Source organism: Delphinus delphis, chromosome 1 (assembly GCF_949987515.2).
Source record: "Delphinus delphis chromosome 1, mDelDel1.2, whole genome shotgun sequence".
NCBI classification, from domain to species: Eukaryota; Metazoa; Chordata; class Mammalia; order Artiodactyla; family Delphinidae; genus Delphinus; species Delphinus delphis.
Window position 1 is genome coordinate 81,749,275 of NC_082683.1, and position 18,427 is coordinate 81,767,701.

The window sequence follows — 18,427 nt, forward strand, 5'->3', positions numbered from 1 at the left end:
GCTTCCTATGTTTTTTTTAAACCAAGGAATTTCTGTATGAAAATATAAACAGGGAACCTAGTATATTAATAATAATTGTGATGATATTTTACCTGTCCAAAAGTTTTGACTTGGGAACTTTACCGTTCAGGAATCTGGAAGCGTTAAGGACCTCTGAAAAGTTAAAATAACAATAAAAAAAATGTATTCATGTGTAAACAATGAAAAATTTCCCTCATTTACTTTATAATTTGATCTCAACTCTAGCACATTAAAGTTTTCTGGTTTCTAAGTATTCCAATAGAAGTGAAGAAAGAAAATGCTACAGACAGTACAGTGATGTTATGGCAGTGTGAAGTGCCAAATAATAAAGAAAAGATTAAAAGATTGCAAACAACAGATGAAAAAATTGTTTCCAGACTAAAGGTACCTGTCAGTAAGGCAATCATGAAAAATACTGTGGAATATGCAATTTGAAAAAGTCAGGTGTAGCAGCATATTTAAAAGGCTACTCAGTCTGTCAGTGTAGAAAGCAAGTTGCAGAACTGAATGTACAGCAAGACCTCCTTGCTTACTTGAGCTTGAGTATATAGCTATGTGTAAAATTTGTATGTATTCTGAAGAGGTCTAAAAGGGTACACCCCAAATTGTTTTACACTGGTTACCTCTGAGGAATGAGAGTGGGGGGATGAGAAGGGAAGGAACTTACACTTTTTACTTGTATTTTTTAATTATTGAAGTCTTTTCAACAATTGTGTAATCTTAAGCAAAGAAGATGGTATATTTCAAAAGAATCCTATCACAAATTATAGAATAAAAATTGGTAATTTATAAGGTAAACCTTCAGCATTCTGCAATGTTTAATTGTCCAAAATAACTTGGGCCTCAAGAGTTTCAGGATGGCCAAGGTTTTACCGGAGTAACAGGACTGTAATCAAATGGCACACTTGTTTGCCTTTCTGTTTTGTGACTGATAATAACGGTTATAATTTTCACTTAACTTGCAAAAAGAGATTTTAACACCACTTCTTTGAAGCAGGAGTGGCTAGAACCCACAATTCCATGATATGAAAATATAATTTTATAGTGAGAAAGTAGGTTTTGTCATGTACAGACGCTCAGGTTAAGTGATGTGCATCTTTTTTCTGTCCCAGCAGACTAAAGAAATTTAGTACATGTTCATCCTAACAGTGGCTCTCACTTGCAGTGATTCTCAGCAAGAGCAGGATTATTGGAAGGTGTTGAGGAATTCCAATAAGGAAAAGTTGGGAGGAGGCTTGTGTAACTTGAAAACCATCTACTCCCTTCCCTTTCTCTACATTGAGATTTGCTGCTTTGGATGAATGCTTAGTAAATGACTGGATTATCAGCTACTCTTTATAGTATCTGTTTTGTCCAAAGGGAAGAAGTGTACCTTGTTTATTTCTTCTTTAATGGGAAAAATTCTTTTGGTTGACTCCCTCCTGTTTTTGCTACTGCAGAGGACAGTTTCTTTTCATAGTGAGGCAGCTCTTTTGTCTCCTGAAAAACAACTATATTCAACTATATTAAACATTTACATTTCAAATATATTGCAGGATTAAATTTTGCAATATATTTTTTGTAAATATATATTTTTTATTTGCATAAATTTAATTTGCATTATAATTTTGGCACTCCTAGTTTATTCTCTGTCTTCTGTTTTGATGGCTTTGGTTTAATTTTATTTTAGTTTGGTATTGCTTCATTTTTGGTAGTGGTTTGAGGACAGGAATAAAAAAAAATAAAGCATCTAATCATGTTTGGAGACATAGTTATAAACAGTTGAGCCCATTGACAAATGAATGGATAAAGAAGGTGTGTGTGTGTGTGTGTGTGTGTGTGTGTGTGTGTGTGTGTGTATAATGGAATATTACTCAGCCATAAAAAGGAACGAAATTGGGTCATTTGTAGAGACACGGCTGGATCTAGAGACTCACACAGAGTGAAGTAATTCAGAAAGAGAAAAACAAATACCGTATATAAATGCATATATGTGGAACCTAGAAAAATGGTACAGATGAACCGGTTTGCAGGGCAGAAATAGAGACACAGATGTAGAGAACAAACGTATGGACACCAAGGGGGGAAAGTGGCAGGGGGTGGTGCTGGTGGTGTGTTGAATTGGGAGATTGGCATTGACATGTATACACTAATATGTATAAAATGGATAACTAATAAGAACCTGCTGTATAAAAAACAAAAAACAATTGAACCATGTCCATTATCCATGGATAATAAGTGGGACTAATGGTCCATGTCCATTATCCATTATCCATGGATAATAAGTGGGACTTTGAATCACTTGGTAGAATGTTTTTTGTTTGTGGACATAAAAAACTGAAATCAGTCATTCTTCTGATAAATTTATAATATTGTATTTGTATGACAGAGATTGACTAAATTTTCTTAAGTGAAAAAAGAAGCTCTATATACATAATAGTATGTACCATTTTTTTCTAGTAAAAATAATTACAGCATTAAATTCTATCATAGAGATTGCTGCATGAAATTATATTCCCCTACTTCCACCCCAGATCATTCCTTTTTGGCTCAATCGTGACAGCGTGGTACTGGGAGAGAAATAGATTGGACAATGGGAAGCCTAAAACTTACTCTTACCTTAACCAGAACAGAAATTTCTCCAAATTTCTTGGATCTTATTTTTATTTCTGTACCTTGCCAACCCTGGCAACATAGCTGGTACCTCTAGAGCTGAGTGAATGTAAGTTGAATGCATAAATAATTGAATGACCTGTGTTTCACTTTAGTTTAGAAATTAGGATCTCTAACTATATGGTGAACCTTTGACCGTGTACTGCTTTCTATCCATACTAGAGTTTATGTCATATACATCAATGTGAAGAGATTGCTCTACTAAGAGCTGTCCCAAATATTTAGAATAGGCTTAGATATAGAATAATGCAAATAAAACCAGTTTCTATTTTCTATTTAGTCTTTATTTTCTCATGTCTCTTTATCAGAATTTTCTATTCCTATCCCACTGTTTAGTCTCCGAAGAACCTAGGGAGCTCATCTTTGTACTGACTTGTGGAAAGTAGAGATTACTTTTATTCTTTGGTTGGCCATTGTTTAACTTGTGACTCTTTGGTCTCCCCTGAGTTTTTGATCAAACTGCTTAATGTAGTAAACCCTAAGACTGGCATCTGGATACAAGCAGGAGCAACTATTCCCTATATTAATTTTCTTCATAGAAATGGATCTTGTGGGAACTCTTTCATTCTTGTCAGTCTCTGGTAGTTCCTGAGCCTGCCTGGTACATATCTAGGTGCCTGTATCCAGATGACTTACTGGCTAAATAGTTTTTGCCTCTTAATTCTAGAAAATAGTCTCCCTAATAAAAGATAAACTCCACAAAGGAAAAAGATTCTTGTTTGTTCTGTGCAGTGCTTATTCCTAACTTCTAGAATAGTCTCTGGCACAGAACAAGCACTTTTTGGTATTTACTTAACACTTAACATAGCATTTAATGTGCCAGCACTATTCTCAGTGCTTTTACACATCTTATAATTTATTTCATTTTCATAAAAACCCAATGAGATGTTGGTATTACTTTATACATTAAGAAACTGAGTTACAGAGAGGTGAAGAAAGAGCTAGCTGGCTCAAATCTGGCTGCAGAGTCTGAGTACTTGGTGCTGCCTCTCAGCATAGGGAGAATGACTAATTCTCATTGAAGAGGATATTTTTCTATCACCAGTACCTAGTGCCATTGAGACATCTTTGGGTTTCTAAGGTATTTTACTAGGGACAATAATAAATTATCTAAAAACTACATAACATACTCTTTCCAACTAACACATCTGTTTATAATGTAACAATTAATTATAAACAATTAAATTATAGAAATTTAATTAAATATAAATTAAATTATGTACTTCATAAATTTAGGGCTAGTTGTATCTTTTTCCATAAAGATAAGAACAGGTTAAAATAAAAGGTTAACATTTTAGAAGTCCTTCCTTTTAAGAAAATGTACTTGTCATTAAGGAAGTTTAAAAATTTAATTATGAGAATTTAAGATAAATGCTTTTTACTTTTATTATTCCTATAACCTATTATAAATTGGAGCTAGGGATAGCATAATGTTAGTTCTCTCTGCTTCTTTGCCTGTAATATTCTCCTTAACTCTATTAGCTATTTTCTTTTGGTGGTTTATCAGAGGAGAGGAAATAGCATGACAATTGGAGAACCTTTTTTTTAATGTAATATAAGTGTATTTTCTTGATATGTTTGATTTGGACTTCATATACTTATCATTACAATATTTTAGCTGTTTGGTTTTTTTGTTTTTCATTTGTTTTTTTAAATTTTTAAAAAATTTATTTTTGTTTTCAGTTTTCTAGCTGTTTGTTTTTCGATCATTGGCATTTTTCTGCTCCTATCCTTGTACTTTTTGTGTGCCGTGGAGCTCTAATGTTATCTCAGTTCATTCTGTTATACCTAAAAGATGCCCCCAACCCTCAACTTAATTATCCACCAGACTACTAACCTACATTTGCAGCAATAGGGTTGTTTGTTATTTTCAGTTTATGTAGGATGCGATCTCATTTAATCTTCACAAGAGTTTGTTGATCTTTGTTGTCCTATTTCTAAGACCTGTAGAGTACTTGCCCTGTAGTCAGCATACAGCAGTAAACTTTTGTGGAATGATTCAATCAATGAACTCTACTGCTTTACTAGTCAAGAAATTCAAGCTCATCACCTTAACAAGAATCATGAAGCCTATTCCTGATTTTTATATTAAACTGTTTTCCTTAAAAAATGAAGCAGAACCTAACAAGTAAAACATAAAGGTCTTAAGAAAGAAAATAAGTTCAACCCAGTTATGGTAAACATTTTGATAGTGAGCTTTCCAGTGAAAAGGATTTAAAGATCTTGTTTAAACAACTATAAAGAAATAAGAAGGTTGTCAATGATGTTGGCTATATAGATCACTTAATCTCTTAGCTCTTTCATAATGCCTTTAATAGTTTTATTTCTGAGTTATTTGTTTAGCCATTTGAATTGTGTAGGAGTGTCTGAAATGAGACAAAATGTTTTCATCATCCTCTAGGTTTAAAATATAGGCAAATCAGATAGATTAAGCTGCTGACTTGAAGCTAGGACTGTGTTATATAGTTCTGCTTTAAGAATCTAATATTTAGAAGGAAAACAGAAGTTATCAACTTGCAGAACAAAATTTCTCCGAAAAGTATAATACTTAAGTCTGTGCCAATCTGCTCCTTCCTCAGTCTAAATTGAGCAATAAAATAATTTTCCTCTTTTCTGTCTTGAACATGCCTGAAAATATTCTTCTGGAAGATTTGCAGGTTGATTAGAGATCACATTGTTATGCCTATCACATCCTAAATAGCAATGAATTGTTGAATATATTCTTTGGGTATAGACTATGAAGCTGATACCATAAATGCATAGTCCCCTTCACATTTTAGATACTGTGTATCCTTGACAGGCTAAAGATCAAGCAAAATTAGGAACTGGCATTTTTAAGAAATGAAATACTTTGTTTACCTTCACATCCATTGAAGCTTGTTTGGTTTTTCTTCTAGGTCTTTCAGGCATAAATACTTAAGTCCTCTTATTTCTTCTTGTTATCGGTCTATTTCGCCATTTACCACCAGTAGAGATATAATGAGAATGAAGCATGTCCCTTAAAAAAACAAATGCAGTATTCAGAATTTGTCTAATACTACTTGTAGTAATCACTTTTTTACATTCAATTTTTAAAAATTGTGGTAAAATGTACCTAACGTGAAATTTACTCTCTTAATCATTTTTAAGTGTGTATTTCAGCTCTATCTCAAGCTGAAATATAAATATGTATATTAAGTATATTCGTACTGCTCTGTGACCAATTCCTAGAACTTACTCATCTTGAACAACTGAAACTCTGCCTATCAAACAACTCCCCATTTTCCCCTTCCCCTAGGCTCTGGCAATTCTATTAATACTTTCTGTGTCTGTGAAATTGACTACTCTAGGTACTGCATAAGTGAAATCATACAGTATTTTTTTTTTGACTGGTTTATTTTACTTAACATAATGTTGTAAGGGTTTATCCATGTTGGGAAATGTATCAGAATTTCCTTCCTTTTTAAGGTTGAATATTATTCCATTGTACAGATAATACCACACTTTGTTTATCCATTCATCTGTTGATGAACATTTGGGGTTCTTCCACCTTTTCCATATTGTGAGTAATGATTTTATGAACATGGTGTCCAAATATCTGAGTCCCTGCTTTCAATTCTTTGGCTATATACCTACAAGAGGAATTGCTAGATCTTATGGTAATTCTATGTTTAATTTTTTTGAGGACTACCATACTATTTTCTGCAGTGGCTGATCTATTTTGCATCCCTACCAGCAATGCACAAGGGTTCTAATTTCTCCACATCCTTGCCAACGCTTAATATTTTCTGGGTGTTTTCTTTGTTTCTTTTTTCTTGACAGTAGCCATTCCGATGGGTGTAAGAAATCTCATTGTGGCTCTGATTTGCACTTCCCTAATGATTAGTGACACTGAGTATTTTTTCATATGCTTGGCTGGCCGTTTGTATATCTTTGGAGAAATGCTATTCAAATTCTTTGCCGATTTTTTAAATTGGATTGTTTGTTTTTTTATTATTGCGTTTTAGGTGTTCTCTATACAGTCTGGATTGTAACCTCTTATCCGATATATGACTTGCAGATCCTTTCTGCCATTCCACAGTTGCCTTTTCACTCTGTTGATCATGACCTTTGATGCACAAAGTTTTAAATTTTGATGTTTGGTTTATGTATTTTTTCATTTGTTGTCTGTGCTTTTGGTGTCATATCCAAGAAATCATTGCCAAATCCAATGTTGTAAAACTTTTCCCTATGTTTTCTTCTAAGAGTTTTATAGTTTTAGCTCTTACGTTTAGATCTTTGACCCATTTTGAGTTAATGTTTTTATATGGTTGTAAGGTAGGGGTACAGCTTCATTCTTTTGTATGTGGATATCTTTTACATTCAGTTTTCTACTATAAGGAAAGATTTGTGTCTGTAAGTGTTGGAAACCCCAGTGAGCTACTTTGTTTAATGGTAAATTTATTGAGAAGAGATATTTATTGATTTATTTATTGATATCTTTTATTAATTTGATTTTTTTTAATTGATTTTTTAACTTGAGCTCAAGAAGAGGTTGAACAGTTCAGCTGCTGGAAGTCCTGGGATGCAGCTAGGTCACAGGGGAAAAAAAAGTCAGGATCTGAAACACAGCCAGAGACCTTTGTTGTCTTCCTCCCTCCCTTCCTCCCTCCTTCCCTCCTCCCCACCCCCCCCCCCCCGCCCCCCCTCTCCCGCTCCTTTTTGGGCTTCTTTTTATGTGTTGGCTTCATTCTTTCAGTGCAGACTGGCCTTTTTTCTCCACATGGCAGGAAATATACTCACCAACATTCAGTTTTATGTCTCAGAGATTCAGCTCTTGTACTGATCTCAAAGCTGTATCAGGTACAAACACTTAAAAATTCCAGTAAGAGAACTCTTTGGCCCAGCCAGATTCAGTTTTCTATCTCTGGATCACTTAGCTGAGGCCCACAAATAGGGCCGTTTGTCTTAATCTGGTAATTCCTAAGCATGTTAACCGTTAGATATAGGGACAGCAATTAAGAAAAGGGATACTAGTCAGTCTCAGATATCTAATACTACCCTTCTGCCATAGTATGATTTGTGTCCCATTTTACAAATAAATATGGTATTGATCACCTGTTAAACAGTAATTAGAGCTCAGAGCCTCTCAAATGTTGAAAGATTGAAAACGTATAGAGGTGATTTTCTGCTTAAAATTTTTTGAGGTATCTTGTACCTCATCATTTAACTGTAAAATGTAGTTTAAATAAAAATGAATTAAAGTTTTGAGAAATTATTTGGAATACTTTATAATTTTCACTAAAACTCATATAAACCTGACAAAACTAGAATGGGTAAAAAATATTAAAATCAGCAATTTAAATATAAATTAAGTAGTATGATATATTTAATATCACATATACAATTAGGATATATAGAGAATACTATAATATTTGGAGAAACCCATTACATTTAGAAGCCTTCTCAGGCTACTGAAGGAAGAGTGTTAATTCCTCTGTATCCATGGTGCATGATCCTAAGGTTCTTAGAAAACATGGATGAAACACACACACATCAAAACAAAGTATTAGCTTATCTATGACATCCATTATAATTTCTATAATATGTATTGTATCTGTATAAAACTTGGTTTTAATTAATTCCTGATTCAACATGCTATTCAAAACATGTCTTACATATAAAAACTGCTATCATAATTGGTTACTTGGAGAATCTCTGGACTTAGAAGAGAGGAAGATTTCAAAAACAGTAGCCTAGGGAAACTGACACTAAGGGCAGATTTCTTTTTCTTTTTTTTTTTTAATATTTATTTTATATTGGAGTATAGTTTGATTAACAATGTTGTATTAGCTTCAGATGTACAGCAAAGTGATTCCGTTATACATATACATGTATCTATTCTTTTTCAAATTCTTTTTCTATTTAGGTTATTACAGAGTACTGAGCTGAGACAATAGGTCCTTGTTGGATATTTATTTTCAATACAGCAGTGTGTACATGTCAATCCCAAACTCCCAGTCTATCCCTCCCCGTCACCTTTCCCCTCCCCCGCCCCAGATAACTATAGATAACTATAAGTTTGTTCTTTAAGTCTGTGAGTCTGTTTCTGTTTTGTAAATAAGTTCATTTGTATCTTTTTCGTAGATTCTGCATATAAGCAATATAATATGATATTTGTCTTTCTCTGTCTGATTTACTTCACTTAGTATGATAATCTCCAGGTCCATCCATGTTGCTGCAACTGGCGTTATTTCATTCATTTTAATGGCTGAGTAGTATTCCGTTGTATATGTGTACCAAATCTTCTTTATCCACTAATCTGTCAATGGATATTTAGATTGCTTCCATGTCTTGGCTATTGTAAACAGTGCTGCAATTGAACACTGGGGTGCATGTATCGTTTCGAACCATGTTTTTCTCCGGTATATGCCCAGGAGTGGGATTGCTGGATCATATGGTAGCTCTATTTTTAGTTTCTTAAGGAACCTCCACACTGTTCTCAGTAGTGGCTGTACCAGTTACATTCCCACCAACAGTGTAGGAGGGTTCTAAGGGCAGATTTCTTCTTCTTTTTTTAACATCTTTATTGGAGTATAACTGCTTTACAATGGTGTGTTAGTTTCTGCTTTATAACAAAGTGAATCAGGTATACATATACATATATTACCATATCTCCTCCCTCTTGCGTCTCCCTCCCACCCTCCCTATCCCATCCCTCTAGGTGGTCACAAAGCACTGAGCTGATCTCCCTGTGCTATGCGGCTGCTTCCCACTAGCTATCTATTTTACATTTGGTAGTGTATATATGTCCCTGCCACTCTCTCACTTCATCCCAGCTTACCCTTCCCCCTCCCCGTGTCCTCAAGTCCATTCTCTACGTCTGCATCTTTATTCCTGTCCTGCCCCTAGGTTCTTCAGAACCTTTTTTTTTTTTTTTTTAGATTCCATGTATATGTGTTAGCATACGGTATTTGTTTTTCTCTTTCTGACTTCACTCTGTATGACAGACTCTAGGTCCATCCACCTCACTACAAATAACTCAATTTTGTTTCTTTTTATGGCTGAGTAATATTCCATTGTATATATGTGTCACATCTTTATCTGTCGATGGACACTTAGGTTGCTTCCATGTCCTGGCTGTTGTAAATAGAGCTGCAATGAACATTGTGGTACATGACTCTTTGTGAATTATGGTTTTCTCAGGGTACATGCCCAGTAATGGGATTACTGGGTCGTATGGTAGTTCTATTTTTAGTTTTTTGAGGAACCTCCATACTGTTCTCCGTAGTGGCTGTATCAATTTACATTCCCACCAGCAGTGCAAGAGGGTTCTAAGGGCAGATTTCTTGAGAGAGATGAATTGCCTAAAATATTTTTAGTTTAGGAGGAACCTGCCTGTTTTACAGTTACATATTTAAGACAAGCCAGAGATTTATTTGACCTAATAAGCATATTATGTTAAAAATTCAAAGCAAGGATTTGTGGGACTTAGTAACCAGTCACACCTTGGTGTGTATTTTTGCCGACTTCAGACTGTTTTCTTAGAAGGCCCAACTGAGATCAGCTGCTTTGAGGGGATAAATTCTTTGGGTATGCTTTTATCATTAATTTGTTTTTAAATTAAAAAACAGTATATGATCCCTGTAACACATATAAATTTTAGTCACTTCCCAGCCCCTCTCCCTAGAAATGAGTACTATTAATAATTTGTTGTGTCTTCTTCTAGGGCATATGTTTTCCTAGAATAGAAGTTTAGATTTAGTGGAATACAAGAACATTTTGGACCATGCTGTAGTTTTTCTAGTGGCAGGGTAGGCTTGGATGGAGTCTTAGTGGTTTGTATATGGTTTCTGAGGGCTTTATTGGGGCTTGGGAAGAGCTTCCCATAGATGGGTGACTTTACATAAGAGAGGCAAGACAAATTTTAAAAAATTGCTGAGGATTAACTGTGCATGCTCAAAAGGTAAAAGTAATATTACTTTCTTCTTCCCCTTCCCTCTTGTGGTATTTGTGCTCTTCCTCCCAGAAGCTAGAGTTCAAATTAGTGTTGTTTATGCTGTGTTTAAGCTGTGAGTACGTTAAGACTTTTGTGTTAATATCTGTGGTAGTAGTCATAATTCTTTCAAGTGTCAGAAGCCCAAGTCATATTGGTTTAAACAAAGAAAGGAATTTATGGCTTATTTGACTGAAAAGTTTAGGGATCTGGGTACTCAGAAAAGTAAGAATTTCTCTCTTTTTCTCTTGGTTTTGTTGTCCTTTCTGTTGATTTAATACCCAAGTAGGCTCTTTACACGTGGGGCCTCCAGGATTGTGTCCTATCAACTTAGCTTCAGCATAAAGAGAACATGTTGATGAACAACAAGGACCTATTGTACAGCACAGGGAACTCTGTAATAACCTAAATGGGATAACCTAAATGGGAAAAGAATTTGAAAAAGAATAGATATATTTATATGTATAACTGAATTACTTTGCTGTACACCTGAAACTAACACAACATTGTTAATCAACTATACTCCAATATAAAATAAAAATTAAAAAAAAAGAAAAAAACATATCTTACCAAGAATTTCAACAGAAATTTTAGCATTGACTTTGGCCTGGATTAATGGGCCTGGATCAAATAAGTGTTTCTGGACAGTTATATGTGACCAACCCACCACAATTACGTAGACGTGACAATAGAGGAGCTGTAGTTTAGGTTATGCTAGGCTGTACTAGAATAATAACTCCCAAATCTCAGGGACTTTACGCAGCAAAAGCTTATTTCTTGCTCATGCAAAGTCAGCCACAAGGCTAGGTGATAACTCTAGTAGTCCATGTGGTAACTCAAGAATCCATACTGTTTTCACCTTGATCTTAACATGAAGCCTCCACAGTTGCTTCATCAGGGAATGAAGAAGCCCAGACGTTTATGCATGAACTATAATGCTTTAGCTTGGTACTTAACACAGAGCTAACAGCCCATTATATACAGAATTAGCCACATGGTTCTGCCTAACTGCAAGTGTGCTGGAAAATGTGTGAAATAATAGGGATCTTTATTTCTTTATTTTTTTTTGCGGTACGTGGGCCTCTCACCGCTGCGGCCTCTCCCGTTGCGGAGCACAGGCTCCGGACGCGCAGGCCCAGCGGCCACGGCCCACGGGCCCAGCCGCTCCGCGGCATGTGGGACCCTCCCGGACCAGGGCATGAACCCGTGTCCCCTGCATCGGCAGGCGGACCCCCAACCACTGCGCCACCAGGGAAGCCCAATAGGGTTCTTTGATGAGCAGAAATATGTCTGCTACAAACTGTTACAGAATAAAAAAGTGTAGTGAGTGATGCAGGTAGGCATAGACAACAAATGTCAATTATAGCCTATAACTCTAAACAATGCTTAAAATGTTGATATACAAAATTATGTTCAGAATTTGAAACTACTTGCTGTTTGGAATGTTCTTCGCCCAAGTTTGACTTGTTTTTATTTAAAGTAATTCAGGGACTCATGGTTGAAAATCACTGACTTTAAAAGTAATTTCCAGCATGCAACCCATTTATAGGTTGGAGACTGTGGTTATAACCATAATAAGTTAATCAGTTACCTCATAATTGCTGATTTCCATAGATATTATAGTTTAAACCAGTACATCTCAAATTATTTGTGATGATGGACTAGTTTCTTTTAAAGTTTCTAGTGATGCTTTTATAAAATACAATAAAAATTTAATGCTAGAAAAAAAATGACATAAAAGGAGACATGAAATACAGGCCCTACTTTTTTTTACTGTTAGATTCAACATTTATAAAACTACTCTCAACTTCTGTACTTAGCTTGTTGTGGGATAGGTAATGAGGAGTCTGGACCTTTACTGGTCCATGGATCATATTTTCAGGAGCGTGGTATAAAGGACTGTGGTTAATGCTTTGCAAATATTGTCTACTTTAATTCTCATAACCTTATGGGTTAGAGGTACTGTGTATCACCATTTATAGAAAACTGGGCACAAAGAGTGTGAGTAAATTGCCCAAGGTCACACAGAAGCCACACAAAACCCACGTAGTCCAGTTTGACTCCAGAGTCCATGTGCTTGTCTGCCCCTGATTTTGCAAAGATGAAATGAGGTAGCATTCTAGTCCGAGACTGTCAAGAATGGACATAGATACAGGCAGAGAAAGTTACAATTGGAATTAATTCATTTGCCTAAAGAAAGAGAAGGTTAAGGATCACATAGTGATTTTCATATAAAAGTAGAGTTACAGAGGATACTGACGAACTATTCTTTTATCCTGTAGTGGGTCCGCATCTGTTTACATTTTACCTTAGTTAGTATTATAATCCCTGATTTACAAAAGAAAATAATGATAGTATTTCCTTGAAATACGTGTCTTTCTGCCATAACTCAGTTTCATATACTGAGTACTTTGTTTCATATGCTGAGTACTTTGTTTTTTTTATTCTTCCTCTTAATTCTTTTTAGTTTGATAGCATAATCAACCAAATTGTTACTATTACACTCGTATAAACATAGAAATAACATTTCTTTCTACAGGAATCAGTATTTTAAGGAGAAAATGTAAGTAATGATTGTCTATTATGATGGTAATAGGCAATCATGTTGCTGTCTTAATTTTTTTACATCATTAAATTCTTGATATAATGAAATTGGAAACTTTCAGAGTATTTGAATTTCAACAACAGTATTTTAGTAAATTTTAAAAAATCTTCTTCCTATAGAAATCTGGTTAAGAAGTACTGTCCCAAACGTTCCACCAAAGATGAAGAGCCAAGGTAAATTATATACCTATTTACGGTTGCATATTAAAGTTTAAAAGAAGACCTATATTTTTGTTATTTAGTAAAATAAATATTATGCCATTAGCTTTTTATAAAGATTTTTAAAAGTTTATTTTAATAAAAAATCATAATGTTTATGAAAGAGGAAACTACTGTTTTTTCTTATGAGGTTGCATACTTCAGGGGGCTTGATAATAGCTTTTTAGAATAGTTGAAGTGTGATTTCTAAGTAATAGGTGGACTGGGACTCCACTTGAATGATGTAGTCTCCAGAAGAAAAGGGTATTTTTTCCATACTTTATTTTGTAGCTGTCAGCTTGTTAGATTCTTGCTTTTACTTTTACAGGTAGTAAAACAATTTGGCTGGTTGGTTTAAAGGATTAATGAAAAGGAATAAGGTTTTCAGGGTAATTTTGGAACTCTGAATAAAAGGTTTGCCTATGAGCAAACCTTTGCCTGTGAGCTTTTTGGCATTCTTAAACAGGGGGATACATGGATAGTTGTAAAATGCAGAAACAAAAGGAGACTAGACTTAAAACAACTTTGTGTGTAATTGTCAGTTGTTAGAGGATTCTCAGGTTTAGTGTTAATGGAGTCCTAGCTGAGCTGTCCACCTTCAGCTTATGTAAGAGTGTTCCGGCAGTGTATTCAAGTAAATCTATACATTTTAATACAGTGATTCTCTTTGTTTCTCTCCTTCCCTCCACACACATTCTTTTTACCCTTATTTTTGCCCCTTCTTACCCCTCTGTGGTGCCAACCATAGCGGCACTTCAATTGCATTCAGGATGTGGGCAGGCATACAGGCAGCTGTATCCAGAGCTGATAGCAAAATTGTTCTGTAGATCACCCATCGAGATGCATTTGAGTGGTATAATTGGCAGGTTCTGTCCTCTAGAGAAAGCATATCATCTCTGTAATAGGTTCAGCTGCCAAGCCTAGGAATCCAACCAAGTTCATTCCCAAGCTCAGGGCAGTTAATTGGCAACGTAAGAGATTCCAGTATGCTAAAAGAGCCTGCAGGTAGTATTCTTATTATTTTTTGACCCCAAATATCCTTTTATTTATAAATTAAGACTGCCCGAAGATATATAAACATGTACAACTTGAGCTTAAGCAGGATTCTTTTCATACAAAGTTAATTTAGAGCTAGTAGCTGAGATTTAGGTTGAATATGTTAAAATTTGTTAAGTATCAGGCTCAATCTATACCTCACAAAAACATTTATAATGAAAGTAAAAATAAATTTCACCATTTTTAATATGTTTTTGTCAGGTTTACTTCGTGTATAGCCTTTTTTAACATCCTTAACGAGTTAAATGACTATGCAGGACAGCGAGAAGTAGTAGCAGAAGAAATGGCGCACAGAGTTTATGGTGAATTAATGAGATATGCTCATGATCTGAAAACTGAAAGAAAAATGGTAATTCTTGTCATTTTTATACAGTTATAATAGTATATGAAATATTTTCACAGAAATGAAGTAATTACTTTGCTTTTTAAAATAATGTATAGTCATACAGCATAAACTGGTTTTCTATTTCTCTAAATTTCTTCTAGCTAAAATTATCTCAAGACATTCTTGCTAATTTGTGATCCTTTTGGATTTAAGACTGAGGTTTGCTAAATTCCAGCCAGTGGGACAAATCTAGTTTACTGCCTGTTTTTGTTTCCTAGTTACCATGAGCTAAGAATGGTTTTTACATTTTTAGATAGTTGAAAATGAAAAAAAGAATATTTTATGACTTGTGAAAATTATATGAAATTCAAATTTTAGTGACCATAAAGTTTTATTGGAACAGGCGCACACTCATTCACTTATATATTGTGTGTGGCTGCTTTTGCATTATATTAGCAGAGTTGAATATTTGTAACAGAGACAGAGACCGTGTGGTTTGCAAAGCCTAAAATGTTTATTTGACCCTTCATAGAAAACTTTGTCAACCCCTATTTAGATAATCATGTATTTTCCAAGAGACATCTTTAATCTGTCTTAAAGATTATATTTAAAATATTTAAGTAATAGTCTATAAAATGCATTTTAGAGAATTTTTGCCTTACTAATAATCTATTCCTAAGTCTTGATAAAGTTTACAGAATTAGTACCTTGAAAAAAAATTAAGTGAAAAGCCTTTTGGGGACTTTAGGCTTTAATTGGTATTGTAATTTAAAAATTTGTTTTGTTTGTTTTTTTGGTTGTTGTTATGATCTTCAGCATCTTCAAGAGGGACGAAAAGCCCAGCAATACCTTGACATGTGCTGGAAACAGATGGATAATGTGAGTTATAGTGTTTTCATGTTTAACATAAAATTTTGTAGCATTTAGCTCTAAATGCTCTTATGCTTCATATCTATTTGAGTTTAATATTTCTCAATGTAGTATTATTTGTAATTTGACGTTGGTGTAAGTAGAGAATATGAGACCATTTTGTCTGTTTTCCTTTTTTCTACATGGTTCTGTACTTGTACCAATTCTATAATCTTCAGATAATTGTAAACATTTAGGAAGATTCTTTTTGACTTTGCCATTGTTACTATAAAATATTGATAGAGGATAGAAGTAATAAGGAAATATTGATACATCCTAGAAGACCATGTGACTGAGACTAAGAGAAACTAGATTCTAGTTCTGCCTTTTCCTTAGCACCTGATTTTTTCTTGACTTCAGTTTTAGCAAATGAAAAACGAAGACAGTGAACTAGATTATATGAAATGTTTCTTCCAGTTCAGTGATTCTATAATTGAGTGTTTCTAGTACTGGGCTGCTGGTCATAGACTATCGTACTGTAGGAAATAAAGTACTTTATAGGGCAAAATTATAAAAGCGTAATAATTATTTACTTTAAAAACTTTCCAAAGGTACTTATTAATGTGGTTTTTCTTAAATATCCTGGCATACAGTCATTTGAAAACCAAGATGTTTACATGGAACATTTTATCTTCTTTACTTAAAACGTTATGCCAAATGATGTGCTGTCATATAAGGTTAATATTCTTTCTTGAACCCTCATGTTAGCAAGCAGTTTACTCTTTCCCTGCATACTTTTATGATGGACACTGTATTCCTTGAAAATTATGCTGAAGGGAGTTTTTCATGTTAATCAATTTAGCTTGTGGTTGTTGGAAAAAGGACAAGTCTGAGATTTAAAAAAAAAGTATGCATATACGTGTACAGCTTTCAGCTTTTTTTCTTTTCTTTTTTAAAGGCACGGATTAAAAGCTTAGATTAAATTTCTACTATATAACTGTCACTGATGTAAGATTCTAATCACCAGTACTGATTGAAAATTCTTAGGTATATTAATAGTCTCTTTTCATTTTTGTTTTGATTTTCTTTCTAATTGGTTTCAGAAAGACTTCTAGGGAGTGTTTACATTTATTAAATTTTAAATTGCCTTAACTAGCATCCTTAGTATCTGCCACCCAATGAATGTGTATGTATGTGTGTCTTTCATTTGCACAAAATAACAGACTCCTACACTCATGAGTTATTGGTCCCTTTAAAAACTGGAGTTGACACAAATCATTCCTGTTGATATGTGCTGACTTACCTTTAGAACAATTGTTAGTTATTAAGCAAAAGTCATAAGGGTCATAAAAAACAAGCATCAAAAAATGTAGGAGAGATTTCTTTAAAGCGTTAACAATATTGTGAAATAAAGGTGAGTTCAGCTCAACTCATGTTTATTGAAGGCATCTGTAACATGTATTGAGTCTGGTGCAAAAGCAAATATGATATGGTCTTGTTTTTGTGGAGCCTGCAGTCTAGTAAGAAAGAGACACAAATATAATTTCTGTGTAATATGTGGAAATATGTGCAGGATGCCTTTTATAGTCCCATGTCTTCATGTCTAATCAAGAAAACGAAATTGTAAAATTCCTAACATGTTTGCAATAATTGAGAGGATATTTAAAGAACTAGGAGAGAAAGCTTGAATTAGTGACAGAGTATTGAACATTGAGAAAAAAAAATTTTAAAGACAGTTATTAACCCAGGATAAACAAAATAGGCCCCACTGACATTTAAGTTGAGGGCAGAAGACAGTAGCCTGTGAAGAAGATTTTGAAGGAATGGTCAGAGATTGAGAAGATTGAAGCATCAGAAATGGCAGGTCTATCAGGTGGTTCCAAGTAACAGATCATAGGAGTTTATAAGAACAAAGCTCGGAAACAGGTCAGTTCTAGAGTTGGTCAGTAGCTCAGTGATGTCACCAAGGCTGCTTTTTCTATCTGTCCACGTTGCTGTCTTGTCCATGGCCTTTTCCCTCAGGCTTGTCCCTTTATGGTCAACAGTTGATTTAAGCAGCCAAGCACCACATCCTCATTCAGCTGCATGCAGAAGCAGGAGAGAGGAAGCATTTCTCTTCTGTTTCCTCTTACCAGGGAAGGAAAGCTTTCCCAGAAAACCCCAGCAGAATTCTTCATGGGTGCCTTTGACAGGATTAGATTACTTGACCATGCCCCAGCTGTGGGAAGGCTGGTAAAGCAAGTTATCAGCTCTTTTCAGCCTCCGTACAGGGAGGTGGACTCTTCTGAGAAAGAATAGGGGAGTAGATGTGGCTGTTGATTAGTCTGTGACACAAAGGATGAAGAAAGGAGAATCTTTTCTGGAGTATATCCCTGTATTGTATAATGATATAATATCTTTCAGGGAAGGAGTATTTTTAATATTACTGTACTCATGATTCTTTTGCTGTTGCAAGGAAATTAGTAGGTAGATTTTTTTTCACAAACAATAGGACACTTAATATAAAAGTATTGTTGTGGGCTTCCCTGGTGGCACAGCGGTTGACGGGCCGCCTGCTGATGCAGGGGACACGGGTTCGTGCCCCGGTCTGGGAAGATCCCACATGCCGCGGAGCGGCTGGGCCCGTGAGCCATGGCCGCTGAGCCTGCGCGTCCGGAGTCTGTGCTCCACAACGGGAGAGGCCACAGCAGTGAGAGGCCAGTGTACCGCAAAAAAAAAAAAGTATTGTTGTGTATGAGTTGCCTCAAATTACACCAAAATTAGTAGCT

At 35.0% G+C, this 18,427-nt stretch overlaps 1 protein-coding gene across 3 annotated transcripts in view; it reads left to right on the forward strand.

The window, feature by feature from the left end:
* Positions 1-18,427, forward strand: part of FNBP1L (formin binding protein 1 like) — a 120,086-nt gene that overhangs the window by 69,951 nt on the left and 31,708 nt on the right. For all 3 annotated transcript variants that reach the window (XM_060025885.1, XM_060025866.1, XM_060025876.1), the window contains exons 3-5: positions 13,352-13,405; positions 14,687-14,834; positions 15,627-15,689. In XM_060025885.1, the coding sequence (XP_059881868.1) occupies positions 13,352-13,405; positions 14,687-14,834; positions 15,627-15,689 (265 nt within the window). The remainder of the gene's footprint in view (positions 1-13,351; positions 13,406-14,686; positions 14,835-15,626; positions 15,690-18,427) is intronic.